The 27,622-nt window shown below is 45.7% G+C and overlaps 2 protein-coding genes across 2 annotated transcripts in view; both read right to left on the bottom strand.

Annotated features, from left to right (window-relative positions):
- The window catches only part of LOC6729174 (MAM domain-containing glycosylphosphatidylinositol anchor protein 1), a 62,230-nt gene that overhangs the window by 17,235 nt on the left and 17,373 nt on the right, over positions 1-27,622 (bottom strand). The window lies entirely within an intron of this gene.
- On the bottom strand, positions 19,877-21,043 carry LOC6729172 (elongation of very long chain fatty acids protein F). Its single transcript, XM_002104457.4, has 2 exons — positions 20,544-21,043; positions 19,877-20,483 (listed from the first exon to the last, which is right to left on the bottom strand). The coding sequence occupies exons 1-2, from the start codon at positions 20,940-20,942 to the stop codon at positions 20,052-20,054; spliced, it is 831 nt and encodes a 276-aa protein (XP_002104493.2). The 5' UTR covers positions 20,943-21,043; the 3' UTR covers positions 19,877-20,051.

The following is a 27,622-nucleotide window of genomic DNA, read 5'->3' as shown; positions in this document are numbered from 1 at the left end:
AGCGTTTTCTCATTTCCGTTGCGTGGTTGCAGCTCCTATGGCCACTTGCAACTTGGCAACTCCGCTTTCGGTTCCGCGGTTCCGTTTACAAGCCAAATCATTTTCCCACGCTTCTGCTGGGAAAACAGGGGCGGATTCAGTAGTTCTAAGCAATGAAAAACATTGTAAAATCAAGTGAAGAACAGCCTCATTTTAACCAGAGAAATAAACGAAAATTTAAGCTTTTTTGAAACTATTAATATATGGCTTTTTGTGTACACTCTCCAATTTGTGAATTGCAGAAATAAAGTGGTATTTATACTATTAATTTAAGTAATTTAAGTTCTCACCGTACTCCGCCCCTGTTGAAAGTAGTAGTTGCATCAGCAGCACCGACAGCAAAAGCAATACTTGCAACAGCAGCCACACTTTGTTTCATTAAAACTTTTGCCACGTGTCGTGGGTACACGTGTGTGTGTTCGGTTTGCTGTTAGTGTTCGTGTGTGTTTGTATATGATCAGCATCTTTGCTTGTTTTGCCATTTGTTTAGTGTTTACTCGCCACCTGCCACCTGCCACGCCCAGCAGCTCACCCGCCCACCTGGCGCGCTATCTGCATTTCAATGCATTTTAAAATATGCATTGCGGGCGGTGGATGGGAAAACCAAGAAAAACTAACCAAAAACGAAGCGAGAAACAAATATTTTAGTTTACTGGGTGGAATGTTCATTACATTTCGCTTGTTTTTTCTTTGCCCAATTTTTGGCAGCTTCTTCGTCGAGGAGTTGGCTTGTTAGCCGAGATTTCCATGCATATGGAGCGCGGAGAGCCGCGGGATACGTAGCCACACCTGGCAACCTGGAAAATCCACACCCCCACCCCCAGCATATTGCATTTTCCGTTGTTTTACCTCGCTGCATATTTAATGCATGCAAATTATTTACGGTGTCGACTCTTAGCCCGCGGCACAATGTTGTTTTTAAAGCGCAGCTAGCTGCGGCCAATTCATTTTTATTGCCTGCCATTTTCCGCCCGCCCTGTTGGCCATTAGGTGATGCTGGTCCACCCACACAATCCTCTGCGAGTCCCCTCCCAAAAAAAAAAAAAAAAAAAGAGGCACCACCTAGTAAGCCCCACTGACTTGACTGACTTCGGAGTCGTAAGTGCATTTATCAAAATCCTCTTGCCATAGAAAAGTGCACGTCAACGGCAGAGGCGTGGTGAACGTGCTACGTCGGCACAGCAATTTCCCAGCAATTTCGCAGAAAAAATGACAAAAAGCGTACGAGTGAAATGTCATTCAAGCAGCGAATGCCATTTACCCGAAACCCCAATCCCCATTCCCCCAATCCTCCACCCCGATCTCCCAAAGCCCGACCAAAAACCCACCGGCTTCCATCAGCCAGGTGGAGAGAAGTCCTGCCATTTGACACCCGAAATATGCAAATGCTGTCAGCTCGCCGCCGTTGCTGCTTCCCTGCTTACTTCCGCTATTCCACCCAGATTCAGTTTTCCACCCAACGGATGATGATGCAGCGGCGGTGGGCGTGAACTCGTCAAGCTTTCGCGCTTGTCGATAGTCAATCTATTCATCTTTCTAACTGGTTTCACATGTGCTGCCAGAGCTGCCAGGCTGCCAAGCTGCCACACATTTTCCAGCTCATCCCCGCCCATCGGGCTTTGGCTCTCGTTGTTGGGGGCGTGGCCGCTGTCAGGATCGAGCTTGACTTTTATGCACATATCATTTGCATAACATTATTTGAGCAGAGTTCGCATTAAATTCTGAAATGCCAAATAAATCCGCAAGCGAAATGCTATTTTTTCGAGCTATTTTCGTTTACGTTTGCACTTAGCATGCACTGCCGAGCTGCACTCTGCACTCAGCATCCTGCATCCTGCTGGTCCTGCGAGTCCTGCGACTCCTCTGATTTCTGCGATTCCTGCGAATTCTCCTCTGCTGGCGCTGACAGTTTTCTCAATTTGCATTTCCAGTTGCAGTTCCATTTTGAGTTTGAGTTCGAGTTGAGCCACGTTTGATTTACGCTTGTTGACGCTGCACTTGGCGTATGCGTAATAAGCGTGTGACTACTGACTCGCCTCCAATTCCATCAACCCCTTCGAGTTCTGAGAGGAAATGGGGTGAGGTGTTTCGAGAAAGGCGTCGTAAATTGTTTTATTGCCCTGTCATGCCCGAACATCCATACAGCTTCTTATGTTGCTCGGTCATAAACTTATTATGAATTCCTGTTATTTATTTGGCAATTTATATTTCATCCACATTGGCGAACCCCTTAAATTAAATAATAAAAACAATACTCGAGCGGAAAAAAGCCCACAATTCGCTGAGCCAGCAAAGGGAAGAGAGCAGAATAGCAAAGGAGCTGAAAAAATCCTTTCGCACAAACGATATTTATACGTATGCGTTAAGCGCATAAGGCAGAGAAAAGGGTCCTCGCAACTCGGCGATGTATAAATATTAAAGCCGCACAAACGTGTGGACTTGACTTGGTAGTTATGGCATTTATATTTTTCGGGATATTCTGGCAATTGCCCCAGAAACACGCTCTCAACCGCACGCACATGTTCGCCTAATAAGCGGAGAAAGTGGGAAGAAGGAAGCCATATATCTACCGCAAGGACACATGCACATCCTTTGCCGTAAATCAAACTTCTCAATAGACAGAAATGTTTGCGGTTATATATTGACAGGAATTTTCACTAATATTTTAGGCACACCCACACATCGAGAAGTTCTATGGGCTGTGTAGAAAGGCGGAAGGCGTTTGGAGCCGGAATAAAAACGAACCATCGCCCACACGGCGTATGAGTAATGATGCCGACTTACGGCTCTCGTGCACCGAGCTAATTTGAATTTTAAGGCCATTTGCAAGCAACACTCCAATTTCAATTGCTCGGAAACTTGCCGCAGCCACGACTTCGACACTCGCAGTCGCTGCGGTGGCCATTAATTTGCAACGCCTCAAAATTGTTTACGAAACATTAAGCAATTGCAGTGCCAGCGAAAAAATGGCATTAAATATACAACATAGTTGCCCCACGAGTTAGAGGCGACGCAAGTGGGTGGCGTAAGATATCACATTAAGAATTTAAATTAATTAAATTAAAATGCGTGGCGCTTTCGGTTGCTGCTGCTGCGGCTTTTGGCCAACCAACCAGCCAACCTACCACCCCGCATCCGACGAGAGTAGCGAGCCGGCACACCGTGCCGAGCAGCTTTTCCCCGTACTGTTCCTGTGCGGTTGCCACGGAGCCTGGGACGGAGGTTTGTTAAAGCTGCCACAAGATTTGCATAAAGTATAATGGCCATCTTCCTGGTCCTAGCAAAGGACGACAACGCTGTCACAATAAAGGGGGAATGGAGGAGGAGGAGGAGCAGAGCTGGAGCAGCAGAGGGTGGAGGAGAACCTACTCGCTCCAGAATCCACGATGGAAAAAACCAACCGAGCGTGGCCATTCAATTTTCATTTTTTCTTTGGCCCCGTCGTCTTTGAACTTTTCACATTTCTCGTTTTTTTGGCTGTCGCGCAGCATTTGTAGTTGTACTTTTTTTGCCCAAGACATTTCCGCGCCGCATGTCCAGTTCCTGTCCAGAAGCTTTTGGTAGTTGGTAGATACCCGCTGGCCGCCGTTTTACAGCTCGCTCGATTTCTTTTTGGCTTGATTTTTCCCAGCCATCGCCTTGCTGCTTCCTGGCTGCCTCGCTTCCTGGCCGCTCCTTTCCTTATTTTTTTCTTTTTCGACGTCTGGAGCAGGGCCGAGAAATTTCAATTTGATTCAGCTCCCACGATCGTTTTGTTTTATTTCCTCCTGCAGATATCTGCAATTTCGTGTATCAGATTTGCTCCTTTTACAAGCGGCGCCCAATAAAAATTGACTTCGCTCGCTTCCGCCGCCATCGAAAGTTGAGCATTTAAGCTGCCGCTTTTCGCTGCTAAACGAACTGATAAATTTAATGCGCCGTTATGAGCGGTCCTTAAAGAAGGACTAAATAGCCGCAGGACTCTGGTTATTATTCGCCGAAAATCCGTCCTTCTTCTTCTGTGTGTTCTCTGCTCGGGCTTAACTTACAAATTGCTTTTAATTACCGCTTCAGAAAAGCGGTAGTTAGCTTAGCTCTAGTCACCTCACCACCGAGCAAAAGGTGAGTGCCTTTAAGTGGGGAATCAAATCGATGCTACCTTCCCGCCCGCCCTACAGTTTTATTTCCAGTCAGCTGGCTGTGGAAAGTTTTATTCAGCAAATAGCCCAGGGTGCAAGAAGTTGGGAAAATTCATTCGGCACACATAGAAACACACCCACTAACTTCATTTGCTGGGTTTATGCAAGGTGTGTTTATGAAGTGCTGACTTAAAAAAATAATCTAAATGGTTTAAAAATCATCTCTCTACTAGAGCTGAACCAAATATTTTCTCAGTCTCTGTTTAAAATGTATGAAATGCCATCAATTCTTTATTGAATTGTACTTCCAAGTATTGTTGGAAAGGGTTCAAAATTTTCATGTTTTTATCTCCGCATAAACGTGGCCAAGGGAGAAGGAGCTGGCCATGTGGGCGAACGACCTTTGTCTTTTGGCCCGCCTCATATTTGCGTTAACTGTTTGGCTATGCGAGTGTGTTCTTTGAGGCCAAAATGCAAATGTTTGGCCGCCTCGCAAATCCTATTATTTTATTATGAGGGTCAGCCGAGTGTCGTCGGGCGCAATATTGTTAATATGAAGAGCAAACAAAGGCCGTCGCCGCCTCCTTTCCTTTTTCCACCCAAAAATTGTTCGCATGGCGGCCTTTGTGGCCGTAAACATTCTGATATCTTCGGATAACTTTCGCCAGTCATATAATAAATACATTTCCCCCCTCCACGGAAAATCATGATGCCGAATTGTTGTATAATTTAAGGCGCCTAATCGGATTGAAGTTGATAAGCCGACAGCATCCCTTTAAAGAGCTTTTGGCGTGGCCGCATTTTCACTATTAGTCGGTATAATTACGTGCATTTAATCACAACGGGAATGCGGCTTAGAAAAACCAAAGCCCCATGCCAATTTTTCCCCATTTTCCCCATTTGCGCCATTTTCCGCATGTGAGTTTGTGTGCCATTGGCCAATTTTCAGCTAACTAATGTTTGTCTGTTACTTTGCATTGCGCTTATTTCTGCTCATTTATTTAAAAGTGTTTCCTCTGTCTGTGATTGCTGTTTCCCGTCCCTTGTTTGCCGAGTGGTCGAGTGTTTTTCCGCTTTTCCGAGATTTTCTTTTTAGAGTTGCGGGTGGAGGCGGCGGGTAGGGTGGAGTTTGAAAATAAATTAAACGGGATAATTTGTGGTGCGTTTGTTAGCAAAATGTTAATGAGGTCGGTTGTGGGTCTTGCCCCGCTCCGAGTATTCCCTCATAAAGGTGATTTCCATTCGACCAACCCTCCACCGAACTGACCGACATGGTGACACTGCAAAAGATAAAGCCCGGAGAACCGAACAAGCATTTAGCAATGTCAAGCAAGAGGGGCAGTAAATTTCAATTTGCTGGCAGGACCAAGAGCATCATTTAGATTGTTTAAATACCAGCAAACGTGAGGCTGGAGTCGTCGTACTCGAAGGCAAAATGAAAATGCATATCCACATTCACATCCACATCTACACACATCCGCACGCAGCCAGACAAATTGGGCAACAGTTTTTCAGTTCAGATCCCTTGACTTTTCCCGGCGGAGTGAAGGAGTAAAGGGTCGTCCTGGGCTGTCCTGGTTGCTTGTGGTTTCATTTGCTGGGCATAAATCAAGCAGAAATTGCAGCAGGACCCTCCTGCTCCTCCACCGGACAATCTGTCACCCCCGCAGAGCGCTTAGGTCGTCTACAATTTTAAAGATAAACACTCGCCAGACTTGTGCGTCTCTTTGACCCGAAGTTATTTCATATTTAAGCCAAATTTAATGGCCATGTCCAAGTCGACTGGACAGCACGAGTGAGACGAGGCCAGTCAAATCTCTGCTTATGTATGCATGAATTTATATCCCAGTGCCTTTTGCTTTGTCTGGGATCTTTGTCCAATCTCCAGCCTGCATATTTGCCAATCAATTATGGATGGAGCCCCATTGGATTTTGATATGTGCCACTGTATTTCTTGAGAGATTCCCCCACTAAGTGACATGGGCAGCAGGGCTGCTGTCTACTAATTACTTTAATTTAGAGCCACAGGACGAGTGCGCTCGATAATGGGCTGCAATTCAATGGGAATGCCGAATCAAAGTCATTGCAACTGGGTCGAACAGCTGCGAGTTTGCCAACTTGAAAGTTATCGGCGGCCAAGTGGGGGCCAAGCAAATGTTGTCTGCACCGGAAACGGAAACAAGCAGTGCACACGAGTGGAGGCGGCCAAAAGGAAGTAAGCCAGCCAGGCCAGGCCAGGCAAGGCAAGGCAGCTTTTCAGCCACACAGATCCTGGGAGCCAGAGATTGTCGTTGGCTGTGTGGCACAGTTAGTCAGCAAGTCGTTGCAGCAAATGGGGCGAACAGAAGGAAAAAAGCCAGCAAGGAATAATCCTGCGGCAGCAGACGGAATGCTGCTTAGTTGACTCGATATTTCGTTTCGCCGGCGCGGAAGGACTTGGGCTCCTTTGCTCCTCCTTCTCCTACTTCAGCAACTTACATGTGCCATGCATTCGAGTGTAGTTTGCTTTTAATTCAGCATGGAAAATGAAATTGAAAACTGTGCCAAATGTGTGCACACAGCACAGACACAAGCCAACACTTTGGCGTGCTCAAATCGACAAACTTACTTCGTGGCACTGCGAATAAAATATGGCTTTAAAGAATGCATAACTTTCATTTTTGCAGCTTAAAGTTCAAAGGAGGAATTGTATTATATACTTAATTATATTTGTTAGTAACCACAAAGTATTCTTCTATCCTATGCAATTCCTCCAATTTAGTTTTATATTTTTTTATACTTCTGTTCCATCTACTTTTAATCCGCTTTTATATTTTCCGGTGCACGTCTGACGATGCAGCTGGAAACCAAAGCCGAGGATGCCTCTCTGCAGAAGTGACATGTAATAAATTTTATTGATTTTCACTTTTGGACTGGAGGCTGCAGGCGCTCCGAGTTGCGGCTTTAATGCATTTTTAAGACTTTAATTTTGCGGTCGGGCTGGGACTGAAACTGGTTGTGGAATTTTCGGGGCGATGAGATAGCAATTATAATTGAATTAGAAATGCCAATCTGAGTTTGTGCCGCTGCATTGAGTGGATTTGGATGGAAATCTGTGGATATGTCTGTGTGCCCATGTGGGGGATGCATTTGTGATTAGTTTGCCGGGCGGATTGTCCTCAGCAATTTGCTTGGAAATAGTTGGAAAACGAGTTTTCACCCCGGCGGCATGGTAGTACTGCATTTTTCATGCATAGCCTGTCACACACACTGATCTCGAACAGACATGCGAGTGTAGCCCTGTTTGAATTTATTGCATTTTTAATCAGTCGGCTTGGTTTGGTTCGTTTTTGGTTTGGTCGGTTGGTTGGTTGCCATCGAGAGGGCGTGTCCCATTTTATTCCGTGTTTTTAAATGCAGCTTACACAACACAAGGTTAAACAATAAACGCCCCATTAATAAATAACAACAACTGGCACTATTTGTTTTGCTCTTTTTCTGCAATTTATGTTTACCCATTGTTTTCTTTTTTTCTTTCATGAATGCGTCCAGTATTCAGTGCAGTTGGAACTCACCTGCAAATAAATAAAATACAAAATGAATCAGAAAGGGTTCGGCATTGTTTTTAAATAAGTAATTAATTAAATATTGTGCGCTGTTGCAGCACTAACAAGATAAGTAAACCGTACAAATATTCTGCGGTATTTAAAGTGCACACTCTTCGTTGGGGGCTTTTCCATTTTCCAGGAACTTACAACGTGCCAGTGACTGGTAATTTTAGTCTGCGACTTATCTGATAAAATATGAGTGCTGAACATGCACATCTAATTTGGAGAAAGGAAAAATTATAATATATTGTTGTCGTAGCCGCTTTTCGCTGATTCCACTATGCGATTGCTCAGTGTTTTTTTTCGCTGCAGCTGGGTTAATGTGTGTGCCTCATTTATCAAAGCGCAAAATGCCGCTCTTGTTTGCCGTCAAAGGGTTGAGGAACGTCCTTCTGCCCCACCACCCACTTACCCCCTGCCATGTGCGTGTACAGCACATGAAAAATCCTGCGGCTAATAAGTGACACGCGTCGATTAATAAAACTGTACGGGGCGTACAAGGCTGCCGCCCACCCTGAGGGGGTTGGGTGAGTTTTGGGGGGCGTGGCAACGGAGGCGGGAGTGGACGGAATGCCACTGCGTGTGTTGTACATTAAAAGGCCATGTCACAGTCAACGATTATGCAAAGCAGCCAGCCAACCGATCTAGGATAAGCCTAAGACCCTGCGAAGGACTTCCCCCCTGCAATTGCGTGAGTCCTTTGGGGACGTTTAGCTATGTAGTTCCAGGGCGGCGCTAATAGCTGCCCAAGAAGCCAAGATGACCCCCGCCGAATAACTTAACCTTTTTGGACAAGGATCATCATTTTGTAGTACTGTCTTGTCTATGAATCTTAACGATTTCTTGATGTGCCCAGCAAATGGAAAGCAAGCGATTGAGAAACAATCTGATTCAAGCGTATAAACTCTTAAATTGTATTTATTACGACAGCAAGTTCATAAACATGCCACGTCTGAGCCAATATGCGAATTTACATAATTCTTAAAGTGTGACAGTATTACAGATTATTTCGCCCAGCGACCCAAAGGAGTTTGCATTTCGCTTTCGTTTGAGCGTGTGGCAAGTAAATCAAATTTTAAAACATGCCAAAAGCAAAAATATGAAATCAAAATCCATTCAATTTCCATCTGCGGGTGGGTGAGTTGGAGGTCCTGTGGCTACGCATTCCTTTTCTTTTCACCCGCCCCATTCTGTGGCCCGTATGGAAATGAGTGTGCTGGATTCTTGCTGCTCTCGGTTATTGCTCTTCTTTATTTTGTGAGCGGTAGAAAAACAGATGCAAATCAACAAGCTGCCAGCCAGATAAGGCAAAAACAAGTGTCTCCTTTCTGTCCTGCGTGTCCTGGATATCCATCTATCCCAGTGCCAACCCACTGCCATCCATATTTTCCTCTGGCATATCGTACGTATTTACAATCCGCATGCAGAGATGAATGATGCTGCCAATGAGCGTGTGTGTCTCGGATGTATTTTGACAGCATTTTGCTATTAACTTGCTATTCCTCGCCAGATATTTGTTTTTCTTTTCACTTGGACGGGGTGGCATGTCTGCTGCTTGGCAGAGAATCAGCATTAGATTCAGATAGAGATTCCAGGGGGGCAGAGTCGGGGCATCGAAATGGACTTTGGCTGGCATTTGATAAGCCTTCTTCTGCGGCTAAATGACTACAACTCCGGGCTGGAGGAAGAGATCGCCGGATAAGTGATTTATGCATTATGTGCCCATTGTTATGGACATAAATCGTATTAAGATTGCCCTCCCCGATCCGTCGTCTGTCTCATTATCGCCATCATCCCCCCTGTGGCTCCTTTCGGCCTCTGCCCTCAGCTCCGTTTGAAGTTTACACCTGCGGCATCTCAGACTGTGCTGAAAACAAAAGCCGCTTTGTTTGCCGTTTGCCAACCTTGGGCTGAGCTGTTTGGGTGGCGTTTTTTATTTCTTCCTAACGAGAAACTTCAATATTGTCCCTTCTGCCCAGGCACCAAACAAAAAGCGAGCTAGAAAGAAGGCAAGACAAATATTAACCCGGGGCTATTCATTAAACAGTCCTTTGCTCATATGTTTTCCTTTCGCCTGCTGCCACTCTGTGTCCTTTCATTAAACAAGCCCCCTCATGCCCCCGACTTTTCCCCTCCGGCAGCCACTTGAAGCGCTCATTGTTTGCACTTGATGATGCCGGGTTGACAGCCACGCCCACGTGGATGCCAACGCCCCCGCCCCCGACCCATTGCTGCTCCATCGAGCTGCAGACATTTATGGCCATATTGCCGGGCATCTCCGACAGCACCTGCTGCTGAGTGGGAGTCATTGCACTTGGGGAAATTGCTTCGCAAGTCAATAAAGTAGGAAGGTAACAGTTTCGCTGAAACTAAAGGGCAGCTTATTACCTAATGGAGTATGTCATTTAAAAAAAAACTATTTCCTTGCAGGCTAGTTATATTAAAATATATATACAGCTTTAAGTAGGGATAGAATCATAACCTTTTCAAAAATAATCAATATATTATCGTTTGATATGTTCAGTCACTTTCTTTTCGACTTGAAACATTCATAAATGTATCTTTAAGTGGCTGTAGGTTGAGTGTATTTTAAAGATACAACATGTCAAGTTCAAGGATTATTTTTACAATTTCTTCTATGGCTTTTCGCACTGTGTTCGTCCTGTGAGGCGAAAATGCTTAGCGCCATCTTGGGAAACGGGTCTCGATTTCTCATTTCAATTTTGGCACTTCTGGCTTGTCCGTTTTAATATATATCCCTGTTCTGTGGAAAATGCTCACTGCTCTCGATTCCCAGTGCCTCGCCAGCTTTTCTCATTGTCTCCGCTGACAGCAGCTGGTATTCTCGCCGTCTGGCGGCAGAAATTGTACATTAAAAAGCTTAACGACGGCGCGCGCTCAGTTGTCCTTGTCATTAGGTCCTTGCCTCCTGCCCCCAGCCGCCCAAATCCGACAGGATAACAACGCAGCCAGCCCCGTTTGACCGTCTGAGTGGCATAAAACGCACCTGATGTGCAAAAACTGCTTAATTGAAAGCATAAGCTTCTATAATTTCGTTGCGTTCGCCCAGCCACGCGGTGTCAAAGAACTCAATTTAAATATTCTAATTTATGCGCCTGCATATTAAGAGGCACGATCACGTAGCCAGGACCTCCATCCAATCCATCCACCATCCATCCATTCGAGTGGCCTGTCTGCTCAGATGGAATGACTATGGTTGTCTGTTGTCTGCAATTAAAAGCGCTTAAATCAATAAGCCCACACAGTTGACGTTCCATTTCTCATTTGGCCAAAACGTGTTGGCTTTTCAATTAAGGTTTTTCTTCTCCCTTGTTTTCCTTAATAAATAATAAATATTGTTATACAAAAAACTAAAAACAGGTCAACTAGACATAATTAATAAATATTTCAGATGAGAGCCTTAGCTAAACACTGTAAATACCTAATTATACCATTAGCTTTAATGAAATGTACATATATATATAAGGGATAAAGCACAAATAAATTAAAAATTAATTAAAAAACGTGTTGGCTCTTAGTATGCAAAGCACTGACGGCACAGGCTAATGGATCCGTCATCCTCCTTGGCGGCATCTTCCTGACTTATCGCCTGGCATTTTCTGTAACCGATTGCCGACGGGCGCGAAACTGTCCCAGTGGCCTTGTTGCGATATTGTGATTGGCATCCCGGGACTTCTGGCATCAGCGTCATATCACAATGGCAACTTTGGCGCCCGTTTGGTTCGCCGGCTTATCAATGTCGCTGCTTCAAATCTGCCAGCGCGACAAATTCGCGCCTTATCTCAATCTTGGCAGCAGCGGCAGTCGCTCCCATCTCACCTGGCACTTCCATTCCGCTCGATGGGAAAATATGGCTGTTAGAGATGTGAAGGATTCTGCTGGTTGTACTTGGGTACACTCACGACTGAAGGTACAATTGCAAATGTTGGTAAATAGGAAGGATATCTTGGACTTGTATTTAAAGTTTCTCCTCTCGAAACATCTTCATAATTCTATGCTATTCTAAGTAGATACTAGATACTTGTGCTGAAAGAGTACCCTTCTCTTCACTGATAACCGGGTGGTTGGGTGATTGAGCTCCGTTGGGGTGGTCTTCATTATTTCTTTTCACGCAACCGTTTCTTGGTTTTTGCGGTGAAGGTAGAAGGTGGGATGAGGGTGGATTCCAAATGGAAGTAGAACGACACCGGGGAAACCTCATCCTCCTGCAGTCATTCATTTACCCCGGCGAAGAGGTCCACCATTGTTGCTGCTCGTAATTTATCTACAGCTTTTGTCTACCGCCGGCGTCTCAATGTCACCCGTTTTCTGGGTTCTGGATTCTGCGTTCTGGTTTCTGGTCCTGTGGTCTTTGGCGACATTCCTGGGGCACAATTCGGAGCGCCCTGCTCCAGCAAATGGAAAATCTCGGCGCAGTGCTTAGCATCTCAATTCGGTTTTGGTCGGGTGGCTCTGTTGCTATCTGTGGGCCGATAATAAAAATACCACCGCCAAGGTCCCAGGGGTGTGACAACTTCCAGCTTTGATTTCTCCTTGTTTTCCTCGTCCTTTTGTCCCCTGCCAGGACACGAATGTCTTATCGGCAGCGGCAAGTGTCGCCCCCAGGAGCATGCAATGCTAAATTATGTCAATAGGTAAATGAATTTCGGCTAAATTCAGATTTTAATATCAGCTGTGGGTGGGGGGAATCTCGCAGGATTCTCATTTCCTTCAGCCTTCTCACTTATTCATACAGCTGAAAAATATACTCGCACACATGTGGGTTGTTTATTTGTCGTTTTGATGACGACATTTTCCGGGAGGCGTACACATGCGACGCGCCACGAACACCACTTTGTACTTGATTTTAACAAAACTGTCTGTTTAAAGGAAACAAAGTGAAATTGTCTCCTTGGGGAGCTAAAAAAAAAAAACAACAACAAAATAAAGAAAAACCCAAAATGCGATGTTCCTGGAAAATGTATTTAATATGCAAATCCTGTGTGTCCTTTGAGATGATTATGGCGCACATTATGTCCCAAACAGGAGCACATGCTGCAGAAGAAAAGTGAGTTTTCCCAGCGCACACACAATTATCGATTCAAAAAGCCGCTTTCCACTCGCTTCTCTGACAAATTGGCCACTAATTTAGGAGAAATTAAAGAACCTTTCAGACCGTTCGGAATTTAAGCACAAGCGAATCGAGCTGAAAATTAATATAGATGGGGAAATGGAAAATGGAGTTAGTTTTTTTCTTCCGCTCCGACGGATTTGTTTTGTGAGTGCCGCGCGGAACTTTTCCAATTTGTGCACCGAAAAAGGATAGATAAACAGAGACGCAGACACGGACATTAGCTCTAACTCTATCTCTACCTCCAGTTGGAGTCCAGACATGGGAAAACATGGACAGTGCACCTGGCCAGACATCCACACCACCTCCGCTGACCTCCAAGCTCCGACCTCGGCGGCCTCGTGGAAAAGCCGGAAAAAACTAATCGAACCGAAATACTCGAAATGTTTGCCTGATTTCTCGAGAGTACGCGCAGCTTGAAATTGCAATCATTGAACAGAATTATCCTTCCTTTCTCTTTGCCATGTTATTTTCCAGCCAACCTCCGATCCGGAAACTTCAACTTGTCGGGGGCAGCAAAAAAAAAAGAAAAAAGAGGACTCAACTATTCCCGATAAATTAGCTCTTTAGAGTTCCATGGCCCGAAGGATTGGTTGGTGGTTAGTCTTTGCTTTGATTGCATTTAATTCGATTTAATGCGACTACGGTTGTTGCGGTGCAGCAAGTACTTTTTGCCCCGAAGATGGATATTTTAATTCCGGGCAGAAAGTTCCATGATGACAGTTGCCACATCTATATACATTTTCTTTGGGTCCGGCGTTTAATTAAAATACAAACAGCGATTCTCTCGCAATTATCCCTTTTTTCTTGGCCACTTCTTTCTCCCAGCGATTTTTTCGCGCCCAGATAATCTCCATCTAAATGATGGCAAAAAATTATGCTCGAAAATTGTGGTTTGGGTTCTTTCTCCCCGATTTCCCAGTTTCTTCCTAATTAAATGTGTGGCATTAGGTGGCGCATTTTGGAACCAAGCCCATCTTCTGGCCACAGATTTGTGGCCAGCGATATGGCCAAATGGAACATGTTCCCGCCGAACAGATGATGTCAATGCCATGGGGCTAAGATGAAGGCTAGGGGCCGGGGGTCAGTGGTCAGGGGTCAGAAGGTTGGCCAACGCTTTCAGCTGCCAATTTGCGCCGCCATTATTGAAGTTTTTCATACATTTCGCTGACCACTTCCGGCCACTGCAGCATCTTGTCTTTTCCTTTTCCGGTCCTTCGTCCTGCGTCCCGCGTCCTTCTTCATTTAATTTTTTATTTATTTTCCTGCTTTTTTTCGCCGCTCTGTTTGTTTTGGCCTGGCCCACCAAAAAATAATTCAGCACGCTGGCGTTGTACCGTCATTACGTCCGCTCCTTTTGCCGCGGCGTTCCAGAGTCGTAAAGTAAATTTTTTAATTAGAGTCACGAGTAAAACAAACCAATTAGTAAAGCTGTCAGAGCAATCCTTTCGCCGCTTTCTCCTTTCGGCCAAACCGTGTTGTATTTTTAATTTCTTGGCCATGTTTTGGCCGCAATTTACGCGTGCTGCCGCGTTGGTGGCGTGTGAATTATTGAAGGAGTAAATTATGTGAAAAGGGCAAATTAAACAGCTTTGCCAGGGGGTTACCTCCCACGTTCCATGATTTTTACGACTATAACACAGCCATCCGGCCCGAATGATTTCTCCTCCCAAATTCGAGCGCATCAAGTGGGGGTCTTCTGCTCCTCGAGACCCGAAATGTAGTTTTAATTAAATAGTACAATTGCTTGCCACTGCCGCCGGGCACCTTTCATCCTTCGAGAAAAACTTCTTGGTTCGCTTCGTTTTTGGTTTGGTTTGTTTCGGTTCGGCTTGGTTTTGTTGTTATTTAGTTTTAGTTTTTGGTTTTGGGTTTTGGTTTATATTCGTGGCTACGTGAGCCGCATGGCCGATGAATGGCCAACACGGGGTGGGGGCAAATAAACAGAGCACAGTGCACGACTCATGGGGCGAAAAGTGCGACGGATTTTGGGGCACACAAAGTTTTGAACTTGGCCCCCCGTCGCTGCCAGGGCTGCAATAATACAAAAGGCAAAAAATAAGCAGGGAAAACAAAGCAAAAGTGGGGAAAACCGAGGAGAAAACTAAGTTATTAGCACCAACTGTGCTCGGTCGATGGGCGTTCTGTTGCTGTTGTTGTGGGCGTGGCATCTGCACTTGTTCTCCATGTTTACTGCACTTGGAGTGCAAGCGTGCGGCAACTATTTTTTGGGCCACCATCTCGTCCATTGTTGTCATTCTCCAGCGCGATCCATGTTTGGATGACAATTTGGTAAGCAGATTGGACGGATAGAGAAATAGATCTGGGCACTACTCCACTTTATATAACTAATACGGCTGGAAAAAGCCAACACAACTATCTTATAAGATTAGTATTTGCAACTAATAAAAATGTATCTATGATTTCAGTGCTTTGTATCTAATTGCATTTCATGTTTTCGTACACATCGTGTATGAAAAGCAATATTTTCGTTTTAGTGGGTCACTGTATTTTTCCCACAAATATTGTACTTTTCTAATATGTTGTATTCAAACATAAACTTCTGATAACTTATTTTTCTTGCAGCTCCACTTCCGGCCGCCTGCGTAGAATTTATTATTGTTGCACTTTGTGGCAAAATATTTGCGGTTGCTGGTTGTACGAGTATTAGCATTTTATTTTATTTGCACTAATGTTCTTCCGTATTTATTTTGGCCAAGTTTACCCAATTGTGTATCTGTTTGTCCACAGCTCGTTTCGGGCAATTTCCCATGTTGGTAGTCGATAGATATTGCCTTTGTCGGCGCCTCTGTAAACACACTCGACCTGCTGGGGGGTGAATCCGAGAGTTGGGCCCCGGAGTTGGAGGCACATTTTGGCAGAGCCGTGTCCTGGCACGCCAGCACCACCTGGTCATGCCCACCAGCCGATGCCTCAGCCAGCCAGCCAGCCACCTGACGGGGCCTAATAAAAATAAATAGCCATATAAAAGCGAAACAAAATTCATGGCAACGCCTGGCGATACAATAAAGCATATTATTTCGACATTTATTTCGCCGGTTCCATCTTGGCAGCCATTTGGCAGTGCCAAAGTGCTTTCCCACTCGGCATCGGAATGTTGGCACCACTCCGCCGGCTAATGAGTGCAAGTGCTACGTGATTTGCTCGGATACCAGGATCTTTGTCACTCCTCAGCATCCCGATGGATCCCCATCTTCCAGCTACCCATTGACTGTGGATGCATCTGAAAGGGCGTTTGTTTCCAGCTCATTAGAGTTCGCTGCCTGCGCGACTCCTTCTCCATTACCATTACGAGATAATTCCTGGAAGGGGAAGTGAGTGTAGTGTCTCTTCGCAACACAAATGCTTATTTATGCCCGGGATTGCTCGAGTCCTTGGCAAAGTCCTTGTCGGTTATTTACTCTGCAGGAGCACTCGACTTGAGTTCGAGTCGAATGCATCCGGCTGAGAGGAATCGAAATGTATTGATTTATGGCTGCAACTGAGCGATGGAAAGGACAGCCCAAGGTGGAGGCAGTGCCTCCACCACTCCTGCCTTCGGAAAGTTGGTCCTGAATCATGCGACTGAGTGTAGGACTGTAAGGACTGTGGCCAGCTCGAGAAGTTCAATCAAGTGAACTGTGTTGGCTGTGGCTGGAGTTCGGTCATTGATAAGTCATAAGTTGCTCGCCGCCACACAAGTGCGCCCAAGTTGCGTCACAAAGTTTGTCAAAGTCAAACACACAAAGTTTCCCGCTGGCCGGGGAAAATGCCAATGGCTCAGATATTAGCAGTGCATTAGTGGCCAGTGCATTATTAATGACCAGCTGGGCATTGATTTTTACACTTGCTCCTCCGACAGCCACACATTTTCCACCTCTTTTGTTTTTCGCTTACCGCTCCATCAATATTAATTGAGTTGATTGAACGGATGAACACGAAAAGGCTTTCCGGTCCGCAATCGAATGGCACTTGCACTCAGAGAAATGTCAATAAGTTTTTATGCCTAAAAAACCATTGCCACTTGCTAAGCTTTGAGAAATAGAAAACTCTTTTAAGGCTTAATAACTTTAATACCACTGTGATTTCACCCCAAAAGGATATTTGTTTTCTCAAGTGCTGACTCACACCGCTGTTAACCCAGATATTGATAACTTTTCACATTAACTATGAGAGTGCCGCGTGACCCCGTGACCTGTTGCATGTACGCTCGTACAGTTAATTACTTTGATTTATTCGAGAGTCACACATATTTATGTACATATGTAGGTGCGTGGTTCGCCTGTCACATATTTCAAATCGCGCTTAATTACGGCGCCGTGTACTTACAAATTAACAAAATTGCCCAGCGCCCAGATAAGTAGGTCCACCCACTCGGCCTAAAATTTATTACAAATTTCAGTGAGCAATTCACCTGCCACTCGAGACCAAAGCACTAAATTTATTGTTTTGTTAGACCAAAAATTACAGCGATAAAAAGTGCTACAAAGTGCTTAAGTGCGACGTCGTTCGCCAAGGAAGAAGTAACTGCCCGAGGAGCATAGACATGGGACATCGATAAGGATCGATAAGCATCGGCAATAAATTGCCAACCAGAATTCAAATAAAGCCAAATGCCGGCTAATCTCCATTAGGCAAATACGTTGAGCTCACCGAAAATGTTGTGACCCATTTCTGGGTCCGGTGTTATTGTTGTTGCTCCTCTTATCTGGGGGCGTGGTGCGTGGAAAGTACGTGGGATTTGGGCGGGTGGAAAAGGTCAATGTAAGTGCTCTTCATTGAGCAGTGAACTGCGGAAGAATGCGGACATAAACTTAATGGAATTTAGATTTCTTCATTACGGCAACAGGTGAAAGGAGCATCAAAATGTGGCCTTTTATGCCGGCTTGATTACCTGCACACATGAAAGAGATTCCAGATTTGGGTCGCTTAATATTCGGGTTCATTTTCATTGGATTATAAAGAGCTTTTGGTCCCGGGGCTAAATGTTCCAGGGCCCCGACATCAATAGAAAATTGATTTGCGCTTGATAATTCGAAAAGGTAAACAGGATTAGCCTACATTTGTGGATAATTGCCAGGGGCCGAGTTACTTGCTCCTTCACTCGTGAGTGTAAGAACACACATAGAAAGTTGTTTAGCCCAAGGGGAATTGATTGGAACACGTGTCGCACAAGCGGGTGCTCACTGTACAGCATGAGTAAATGGTAACGAATGTGCCGATGCTTATTATTATTTACACTCGGCTACAACATTGTCGCAGGACTCGAATGGCGCGTGTGGGTCACAGCCCAGTCGATATTCTGTGCAGTGCACACACATGGGCACACCACAATCAAGGAGTTTCGTCCTTTGGTCCTGGCCAAGTTTTATGCTGAGTAATGGCCATGGCCACTGCAGAAGCATTGCTGCGAGTGGCCGTAAAGAATCGCATTCGCAATCGCACTCGCACTCGTAGTTTACATAACGGTTTTACGGCCAGCACTTAAATGCCATGCGAGTCATAAATGGCGGGCAGATATCGAGCATACGCCATGTATGCCATGTACGCCATGCTTGGCCAGCAATCTTTTTGGCCCAATTGATATCCTTGCAGGAAGTGCGGCGCGGTCATTGAACCCTTTTTGGCAATGATCGCTGATGCTGCTCGTCGTACTGATGTTAATGATGACGATTCGGGATGCTACATTGTATGCCATGCATACATGAATTCGAACCCGGACATAAGTTCCGAGCAGAACATACACAACATCCGCCGACCAGCTTCCGTCTCGAATGTTTACGCTCGGCTTCAGTCGCAGAAGTTCGTTATTAGAAAAGTTTTAATGTGGCTCCCAAACGCACAACAACAACAGACACACTCTAAAAAATAAGGCAGTCCAATTTAGTTTGGGGAAAAGTATCTGGGACTGCGGAATCTTGGATTCTATAATATCATAATAGATAGATTTTTAGGAGAGGTGTTTAAGCTTTGTAAGTTTACAAGAAAGATAGTTTGCATTCATGAACATCTGGTATGATTTAAGTTTCCTTTATTGTTAAAGTAATGATTTTGTTGTAATCTCATTTTTTTGAGTGCACCCTTGCAAGGCTTTTGGCATTATGTGATCCGGAGTTGGGGCTATTCAGAGATTCCCCTGGTCAGCCACAAATATGAGCCTGACAAACGACTGGCAATGATCTGCTGTTGCCACTTAATAAGCTCCATTTGCGCCAGCCGCAAAAGTAAGGCGACCTTCGGACTGTTGGCTTTTAATTTGCCATCGAAGGCTCTCGGCCGAGTGAGCAGCAAAGTTTGATGATGCCGCCGCCTGAGAGACGTCATCACCGGACTGGGCCAAAAATTTACATAACTGAAAAAATATTGTGCGGGCGGGCCTAAACGAGGCACAAACGCTGCCCTGCGGCTTTCCACTTGCTGCCTGCTTACAAGCATTTTTAAAGCGGTTTCCCTCATTTCGCCCCTTGGTTTTCCATTTTTTTTTTGGGGCGAAAGCAGATGTAAAACTTCTGGCAAAGAAAAAATGCCATGGCAAAAACAAAAAAAAAAAAAAAAATAAGTGGGGAAAAAATATGAATAAGCCGTACATGAGGCAGCCTTCTAGGCAAATGTGTTCAACATGGGGTAACACTGTGGGTGTGCTGGCTGGTTTTTCCACTCTTTGGCTTTGAAAAGAGGGCCAGAAAAAACAACGCTGGCCAGAAAGTTAAAAGGTGGCCCAGGGGCCCATGCGACACATGGCCGGAACATATAGAGAAATGTGGGTCGGGAACACGTGGCGGCCATAACTGGTGCCGACTTCATCGATATTTCATTTAACCCTTTAATAAAAGATATGCCCGGCTAACTTACTTCATAACTTGTCGCCGCTGCCGCTCTTCGTGCTCCACTTCGATTTTCCCAGGCGGTTAGGAAGTTTTCGAGAAAAGTTTAAGGAGCCTCCGAATTTAGCCGCTGGCAAATTGAAATTGATTACCAAAGCAAAACAATTGAGCGATATGTATTTTGTGGCGATGAAACGGAGGGGTTGGGAAACAATCCGAAATGTTTATTTATACCAGGCATTTTGGGTTCGATCGGTGCCCATTTGCATAAGCGACCGACCAGCTTATTACACAATTTAATATGGAAATGACGCGGCGCGAACTTGAACCTCATTTTCAACGGCAGTACAGCTCAGCTGGCTTTCAGCTTGGGCTCCGCCGATTTGCGCTGTTTGCGTATGTAGGTCTTGTAGTAGAAGTCGAAGAACATCGAGAACATAAAGATGTTCTGGATGAAGCCGATGAAGGCGATGAACACGGGAAACTGGCACGGATTCCGGACAATAACCATCAGGAAATGAAAGGTGAGGTAGCCAAACTGCATCAGCTGCAGCTGTGTAATCCGCTGCTTCCACCACAAAAGATTCTTCACCGCGCCTAATGAGGCGGCATAGTAGTAGGCATACATCACCGTGTGCACCAGGAGATTGATTACCCCCAGCATGGTGCAGTGCGATCCGCCCAGGAAGGTCATGAAGATGGACACGCCGAAGACCATGCCGCCATGGTGGTACACGTGCAGGAAGCTCACCTGCGAGTTCTTCTTGCGCAGCACTATGAATACCTGGGAATGCATTTGTATATTGGTATAGAACTATATATAGGTATATAACCCCCAACAAACCGTGTCGAGCAGATCCAGATACTTGAGCATATAGTAGGCATACGATGCGTACAATGTCTTCATCATGGCCGGCGATCTGTCCGTGTGATCCACTGGCTGGCAGGTCCAACTGTATCCCGGCTGGAGGTACGTGTTGCTCAGGCCAATGACGAATATCGTGGCATTGGCCAGCACCTGCACCACATTGTACACCTGCATCACCCGTTTCAGCTCGAAGGGAGCACGGTGCTCCATCCAACGCGGTCCGTAGTGGAGCACAAAGGCCACATACAGCGCCACAATGCCCAGCACGATCCACAGATTGCCCAGCAGGGGCAAGTGCGCCACTCGGGGATCTCCGTGCTCGGCGTACATATCCCTGACCAGGCAGTACAGGTAAGCCACCATGTTGTGCCGCATCCTGGATCTTGATTCAATAATACTCCCTGCCGAACTGCCGGATAGCGACTTGCAGTCCACGAGACACGAGGGTCTTCAGTCTTCTGAACGGAACTGCTCGAAACCACGGGCTATCCGGGCATTCCGGCTGGCTATGTTAATGACCGTTAAATGAGAAGCACCACGCACACCGGATTAACCCGAGTCAGGCGTTGCACTGCCAGAGAGATTCTCGTTCTTTGTCGATGGGTTATAAACCTGGAACTGCTTTGCTTTTACGCTCAAAAGACACTGAAGGAAAATGGGGCATAAACCCCTACTTTCAAGATCAACTGCAGATCATCTCTTCCAGTGTCAAAATTTTTTCAAAAACATAAGCTATCTTACAATGAAAAGAAATTGGTTATCTCTTTTCTACAAAAGTTGTGGCTAAATTGTGCAACATTTTTTCTTTATCTCTATGAACTTTTGCCTGTCAGGGGGTAAACAGGGTTTAGCTATTACTTGACAATGTATGAGAATTTATGGGCTATAACCAGCCGCTACGGAAACTTTGCTGAGTGGGAAAAAATGATGCTCCAGCGGGCAAATGTGGGTGATGGTGGATGGTGGGTGGTGGGCGGTGGGCTGTTCGCTGCGGTCGATGGGTGGTGACATCAATTTGGGTTACTCAACGTTAATCGTTTGGCTCGCAGCTTGCGGCTGCGAGATATATGCAACTAACCCAGTTTACAAAGCATGCCAATAAATTTGCAGCATAACTGCCAATATAAGCGCAACTGTTTTGAAATTAAGCCAAAAGCGAAGCGAAGGAAAAGCGGAAAAAGGGGCGGTAACGTCAGCTGCAGCATCTAGTATCCGGCATCCCGAATCCAGTCCACCAACATCCACCATCCAGTGACCCACTGAGCGACTCCGCCATGCTTGATAAATTCGCCAAGTCTGTACAATGGCTGTAAATAGCCGCGGGCATCGGACAAATGGCTCTTAAAAACAACAGCAGGAGCAGCGGGAGCTGCAGGAGCTGGATGAACTGGAGGAGGAGCTGGAGATCGCAGTCGAGCCAACTCAGCGAAATAGGCAAAAGTGTTTTACGACCTGGCTTGAAGCGCAAACCGAGGGCCATGCAAAGGAGCAAAGTAGCAAAGGAGCAAAGGAGGTGGGCTGCAGGTGGCCAATCAACCTGAAGCAGGTGCAATTTGTTTGCGCAACGTGCAAACTTGGCTAGCATTTTGTGGTCGAAAGTTTGCAGTTAAGGGGCTTCAGTTTATTTCGATAAGTAAATGTGCCAATTTATAGAGCAGAATCAATCAAGGGTCTGTACGAAAAGTTTACCTTATTGGCCATTAAACAAGGCCATGTGAACTATGTTGGGCGAGGCCATTTCACTTACTTTCACTTGCGTGTCCTTAAGCCGCAAGTGATGCGATATGTGTACAGCACTCACACACACTCACATGTGAGTAAGAGTGTCCTTGGGGCTCCTGTGGTGACCTTGTTGTGCGGCAGACATTGAGCCAGCCAGCGCCAAAACAATCATTTGCATTTCACCTCCCCACGGACAATGTAATGGACGTCAGCTCATTTGCACAAATAAGCCATAACCGTCGCACGTTCCCCTCCGATTGGCGGCCATTTTCGGAGCTACAGGACGAAAGGACGCCAGGACTTCAGGAGCGAGGAGCCGCTGCAATAACGGTAATGGCCGCGGTAACGACAACGGCAAACAACAGAAATAATAATGATAATCATTTTGCGCGCACCGGAAGTATGCAAATATACGGCTCGAAGGACCAAGACGTAGAATGTGCGGATGTGCGGATATCCGTATATCCGTATATACGGGCATGTGCGGATTCACGGCTATAAGGCTCTTTGGCGATGCCCCGGCCAAAGGAAAAGGAAAAACCCTGGCCTTAACAGGTCGCCCTGAAAATTAAAAGTCCGCCGCGAATGAAGCGTTAATGAAGGCGAGTAAGTAAACAGTTTTTGGGGCGACAGCATAAATATGAAAATGAGTCCTGGCCACGCCCCCTTATGTCTCTGCTTAAAACATAGTATATTGTGCGCCGTCGTCGCTGGCCGTGGCATGAAATGAAAATAATAATCTCTTTGGCCAGGAAATGAAGGGAAATTCAACAGGAAACTTTTGTGACGTGCCGCAAACAGTCCGTGCAAACACACTCGGCGACTGTTAATGCGTGTGTGTGTGTGTGAGTGGGTGTTTGTATTTAAATTGAAAGGCCCAACACAAACACAAGCCGACCAACACTCATGCAGGTGTTAAACTGCGCGGCGTCTCTTTGTGTGAGTTGCCAATGCAAATTACAGTCATTTGGCCAGATATTTTTTTCCAACCAACTTCCTCGGGAATTTTATTTAAAAGCGTTGAAAAATATATAGAGCTTTTCATTGGATGGGAAACTGCTCTACGCTTTTCTACGATTTTTTTCCGCCAGTTGCTGGCCTGCACTGTGTCAATGGCATTGTTGCTTGGCACGCACTCGCACTGCGAAAAAAATTGTATAAATTTTCGTTGATATTCATCTAGTGAAAAAGTACTTGAGAAAAAAAATCTTAAAAAATACCTATCTATTTTTTAAAATGCAAAATAAAGGCATAACATTTTTAATTCATTCCTTTTAAAGGTATTCAACGACAAAAAATGATTGTTAAGTAAATGAATATTCTAACGTAGGTTTAAAAAGTATTCCGCCATTAAGCTCGTTTTAATGATATCAAATACCTACAAACGAATTGAGGCTTACGTGGGTGTATACATTTTTTTTCGGTGCACCTGGCACAGGCTCACCTGTTTGGCACGCTCTGCACTCCGCGCGGGAATAGCAATAAAAGTTCATGTGCACTTATTGTACGCCCAACTGGCCAAAACATTGCACCTCCGAGAACTGTCATTAGTAAATAGTGCATAATTTTCGGGACAGCCGACAATCTGTGCACGGGCGTCTATAATTATCACCCCGGCAAGTGAATGGGGGCGATAATGGCTTGATTTTCAGCTCGGCAAAAGTAGGTAAATGGGTATTAATTATTATGATTATGGCCGGTCCGAAGACACTCGACTCTGGCGTGGGAGCTGTTATTGCCATGACAGAAATGCTCCCCATTTCGCCTTGCTTTCTTATTTTGGCAGCGGCTCGTTCAAGCGGAATTTGGCAAATGCCGAAAACTTCAAGGGTATTATATAAATGTTGGCCCTGGCCATGTCTTGTAAGCATATTTTGAATGCCAAGCAAATCCACATCGCGCGCCACTCCACTGCATGCCACTCCACTCTTTGCCACATTTGCCCCATGTTTTAGCCATGAAAGTCACTTCCAAAGTTCAAGTCAATGTCGCAAAATGTTAACGGCGCGTTAATAATGCGATTAGTGGATGCTACAGACCCATTCCGATCCAACGATCCAACGACTACCCAACCAGCTCCTGGGCGGGCTCCCCAACTTCCTATTCAAAGCCAAGAACCAGCATGTATCCCAGCCGGAGGACGGAAAACACATTTGAATGCGACCGCCCATCTGAAGGAACATGGCAGAATTGGCTTTAATTGGTAAAATAAACGGAGGGAGCCTGGGCCACAGAACATGGACTCCCCGGTTCTTCAGCTCCAGTGCTAATTAATAAATTTCTTGGGGATTTCTCGCTGCGTGCTTTTCGGGATTCGCCTGCCATAATTATCGCATGGCAATCGCCCAGGGGACGCGGCGTGCAAATGTGTCTGCTGTGTATGCTAATATACGAATTTATATGGGTTAGACGTACGGATGGAAATCTGCATAGGGGAGCTCCTATGTATGTATATGATCCTGCCAAATCCCCGCTAAGTGAAGCCTTCAATTACAGTCGTCGGTGTGGCGCTGTCGGCGTCAATCCCCTGGTAATAGGATATTTTCAATTTCCATTTGCCCGCTCGTATATTTTGCAGTTTCGTATTTGTTTTAAGTTATGCGCCCTCTCCAAGTCTCTCCAGGGGAATCGTTCAGTACTTTTTTTCGCCTGCTCGACCCATCCGAACATATTTCATTGATACGCCGTTTCAGTGGAGCTGGTGGCGGAAACATGACAGGGTACATATATTCAGCAGGATATACATCTGGGCCTAGCTGGAATATTGTCAAACCGGCGAGAAGAGAGAAGAGCTGCCACGGGTCGTCCTGGTCACGTAATTGAGCCCTACACCACGGGGTCCAACCGGCTGGCCGAGACGAGTCCGACGGAGTTGAGTCGATTTCTGGGCAATAGAAAATGAATTGTATGCACGGAAATATGACAAACAATCAAAACGAATTCGGAAAAACCGCAACACAAACCAACAAATGCGCCAGCTGAGCCAGAGATTTGTTTCCCCAGTAACCAGTAACCGAAGGGATGGGTCTAGATGGCTCTGGCTGGCCCGGTTGGGATGGAGGCGATGGGTGGCCAAAGGCACCACTGTGAGTTAATGGAAATGGAGGCGCGGTCGGCGAGAGGCTGGAAAAATCCTGGACGCCTGGCACAAACGACAGCGACTACGGCGTCTGATGGAAATTTATTGCTGGCAACATACCCAAAGGGATTCACAAATATAATACTATAGTCGGAGCGATGGAGCAGTGGCAACGATCCACTGAGAAAATAGCTAGCTTGATATATGCGGCAAACTATTGGATTAATTTGGATTTCATATCAAGGAATATTATTTATAATATTTTGCATTTTACCTTGAAAAGCAAATAATAACTGGGAACTTAGCATTCCACTTATAAGTGCGGTTTTTCGCTCAGTGCTGGATCAGTAAATGGAGGCGAGGACTACATACAAACACGTACTCCATGTCAGGCCGTTTGCCAGCCCCGAGCCTGATCCCTCCCAGCTTCGACCCACCGTTGAGCTAACATGGCTCAGAGTCTGCGGCGAGGAGCCAGCGAATTGGCGGGCGGGAAAAACTAACCCTATGAACAATTTCCCAAAAGCATCTGCAAAAACATACAAAATGCGGTTTTAGCCGCTGAGAGGAAATCTGCAAAGGGAGCGGGTACGAAAAATCTGTTGAAAAAATATATGACAGCTAGAACATGTTGCCAGCATTTTACCGCCCCGCGTCCTTTACCCCACCCTCATCCAACCACCCCCTCCATTCACCACCCGCCAAACAAAGCTGCTGTGTTGAGCCAAAAGTGAGCTGCAAGCACGCACTGTGCATATTTTGTTATGAAAATTTAAGTGAAATCACTAAAAATGCCAAACAAAACAGCAAGATATGCAAAAATGCAGCGTTAGTAGGAGTGCCAGTGGGTGGTGGGCGGTGGAAAAGCCCTCGAGGCGGAAAACAGCTGTTGTTTGTGTTTGCTGCTCCTGCTGCTACTGCTGCTGCTGTCTGCTGATGATGCTCATCTGCCGCTCGTGCCGCTTCTTCCGCTCCTGCAGTCTTATGAAAAATTGTTGTCAGTTTATAAAATGGTAGCTAGATGTGAGCCAGTGCGCATCCTTCAAGTGCATCACGTGCACCAGATTCTCAAACAGGCAACTGATGCCAGAAAATGGGGGTCTGGATGGCCCATGGCTCATGAAAATGGGTCAGAGCTGAAAGTTTGTCCGGCGGACGGAGGTGGATCGCTTTTCGCTTGCAGTTTATGGCTCGTGTTACTCAATAAACATTTGTCAAGGCGATGCAACCTTCGCACCCAGCCCACCACCCCACCCCGATGTCCCACCAATTTGCTGCTATCGGAGCCAGCAGCATCGCATTTTCCTTTCGCTTTTCCTTTGCCAGCTCGGCTCCCTTTTCACAGCGTTCCAGTGTCAATTGTAACGTTTTATTGCCTCTTTCTTTGCATTGAATACACGGCGGGAAAAAGCGGGGGTGGTCAATCAATTGGGAAATTCAAACTGACTAGCTCCTATATGAAAAATTTCAAATTAATTACATTCCATTCGATTGGCATGTGATTTTAGTTATTTAATTCTGGTTTTAATTATGAGTTTGGCCAAAAATGAACTATGTTAAATACGAATCCTCCGTGAAATGCTTGGTATTTATTAACTACTGTCTTGGATTAACTTCCCTTGCATTCCTTACATTTATTACACACTATTATTGCAGATTGAACTCATATTTCTGCGCCTGTACAAACACATACATAAAGGACGGGCTAACGCCAAAGGTAACTGGCGCACGAGGAAATTTATGATCAGTGACAAAAGCACATTCTCACCTTTGATATAGCTTTACGGCCTGAGCCCCTTTTTCCACTCTATATGGCCGATGTAGCTGGGATAAGAACAGGTCTGTCTTTGGTTTGTTCTGTTTTATTGTGCCCGCCCTTTTGTGGCTCTGTGGGTGGCCTTGGGTGGCTCAACATCTCTGGACAAAGCACCCGGGCCCGCTCTAAGCCCCGCCCACCTTGGAAAAGTCCGAAAGCAGTGCCACGCATCGATGGCTCTTTTATGGTGCTCCGCAGTTTTTCGTTTTCCGTTGATTTTCCCTCATTTTTTTTTTTTGCGACCCTCTGCCGCCGCATTTTTTGCACAGTGTTTGCCTTCGGATTTTTGCGATAATGGAGACAAATGTTGTGCTCTTAAATTTATCGATTGGTTGGCAAAAGTTACCAAAAGGAAAATATAGCCCTGGATGGCGAATTTGTTTTTATGGGCGCGCCCGCTTGTTTGTTCATTCGTTGAGCCGAGCTGCGTTGCGTATA

The sequence above is a fragment of the Drosophila simulans genome, chromosome 3R (assembly GCF_016746395.2).
Source record: "Drosophila simulans strain w501 chromosome 3R, Prin_Dsim_3.1, whole genome shotgun sequence".
NCBI lineage: Eukaryota > Metazoa > Arthropoda > Insecta > Diptera > Drosophilidae > Drosophila > Drosophila simulans.
This window is presented reverse-complemented; position numbering and strand designations above follow the sequence as displayed.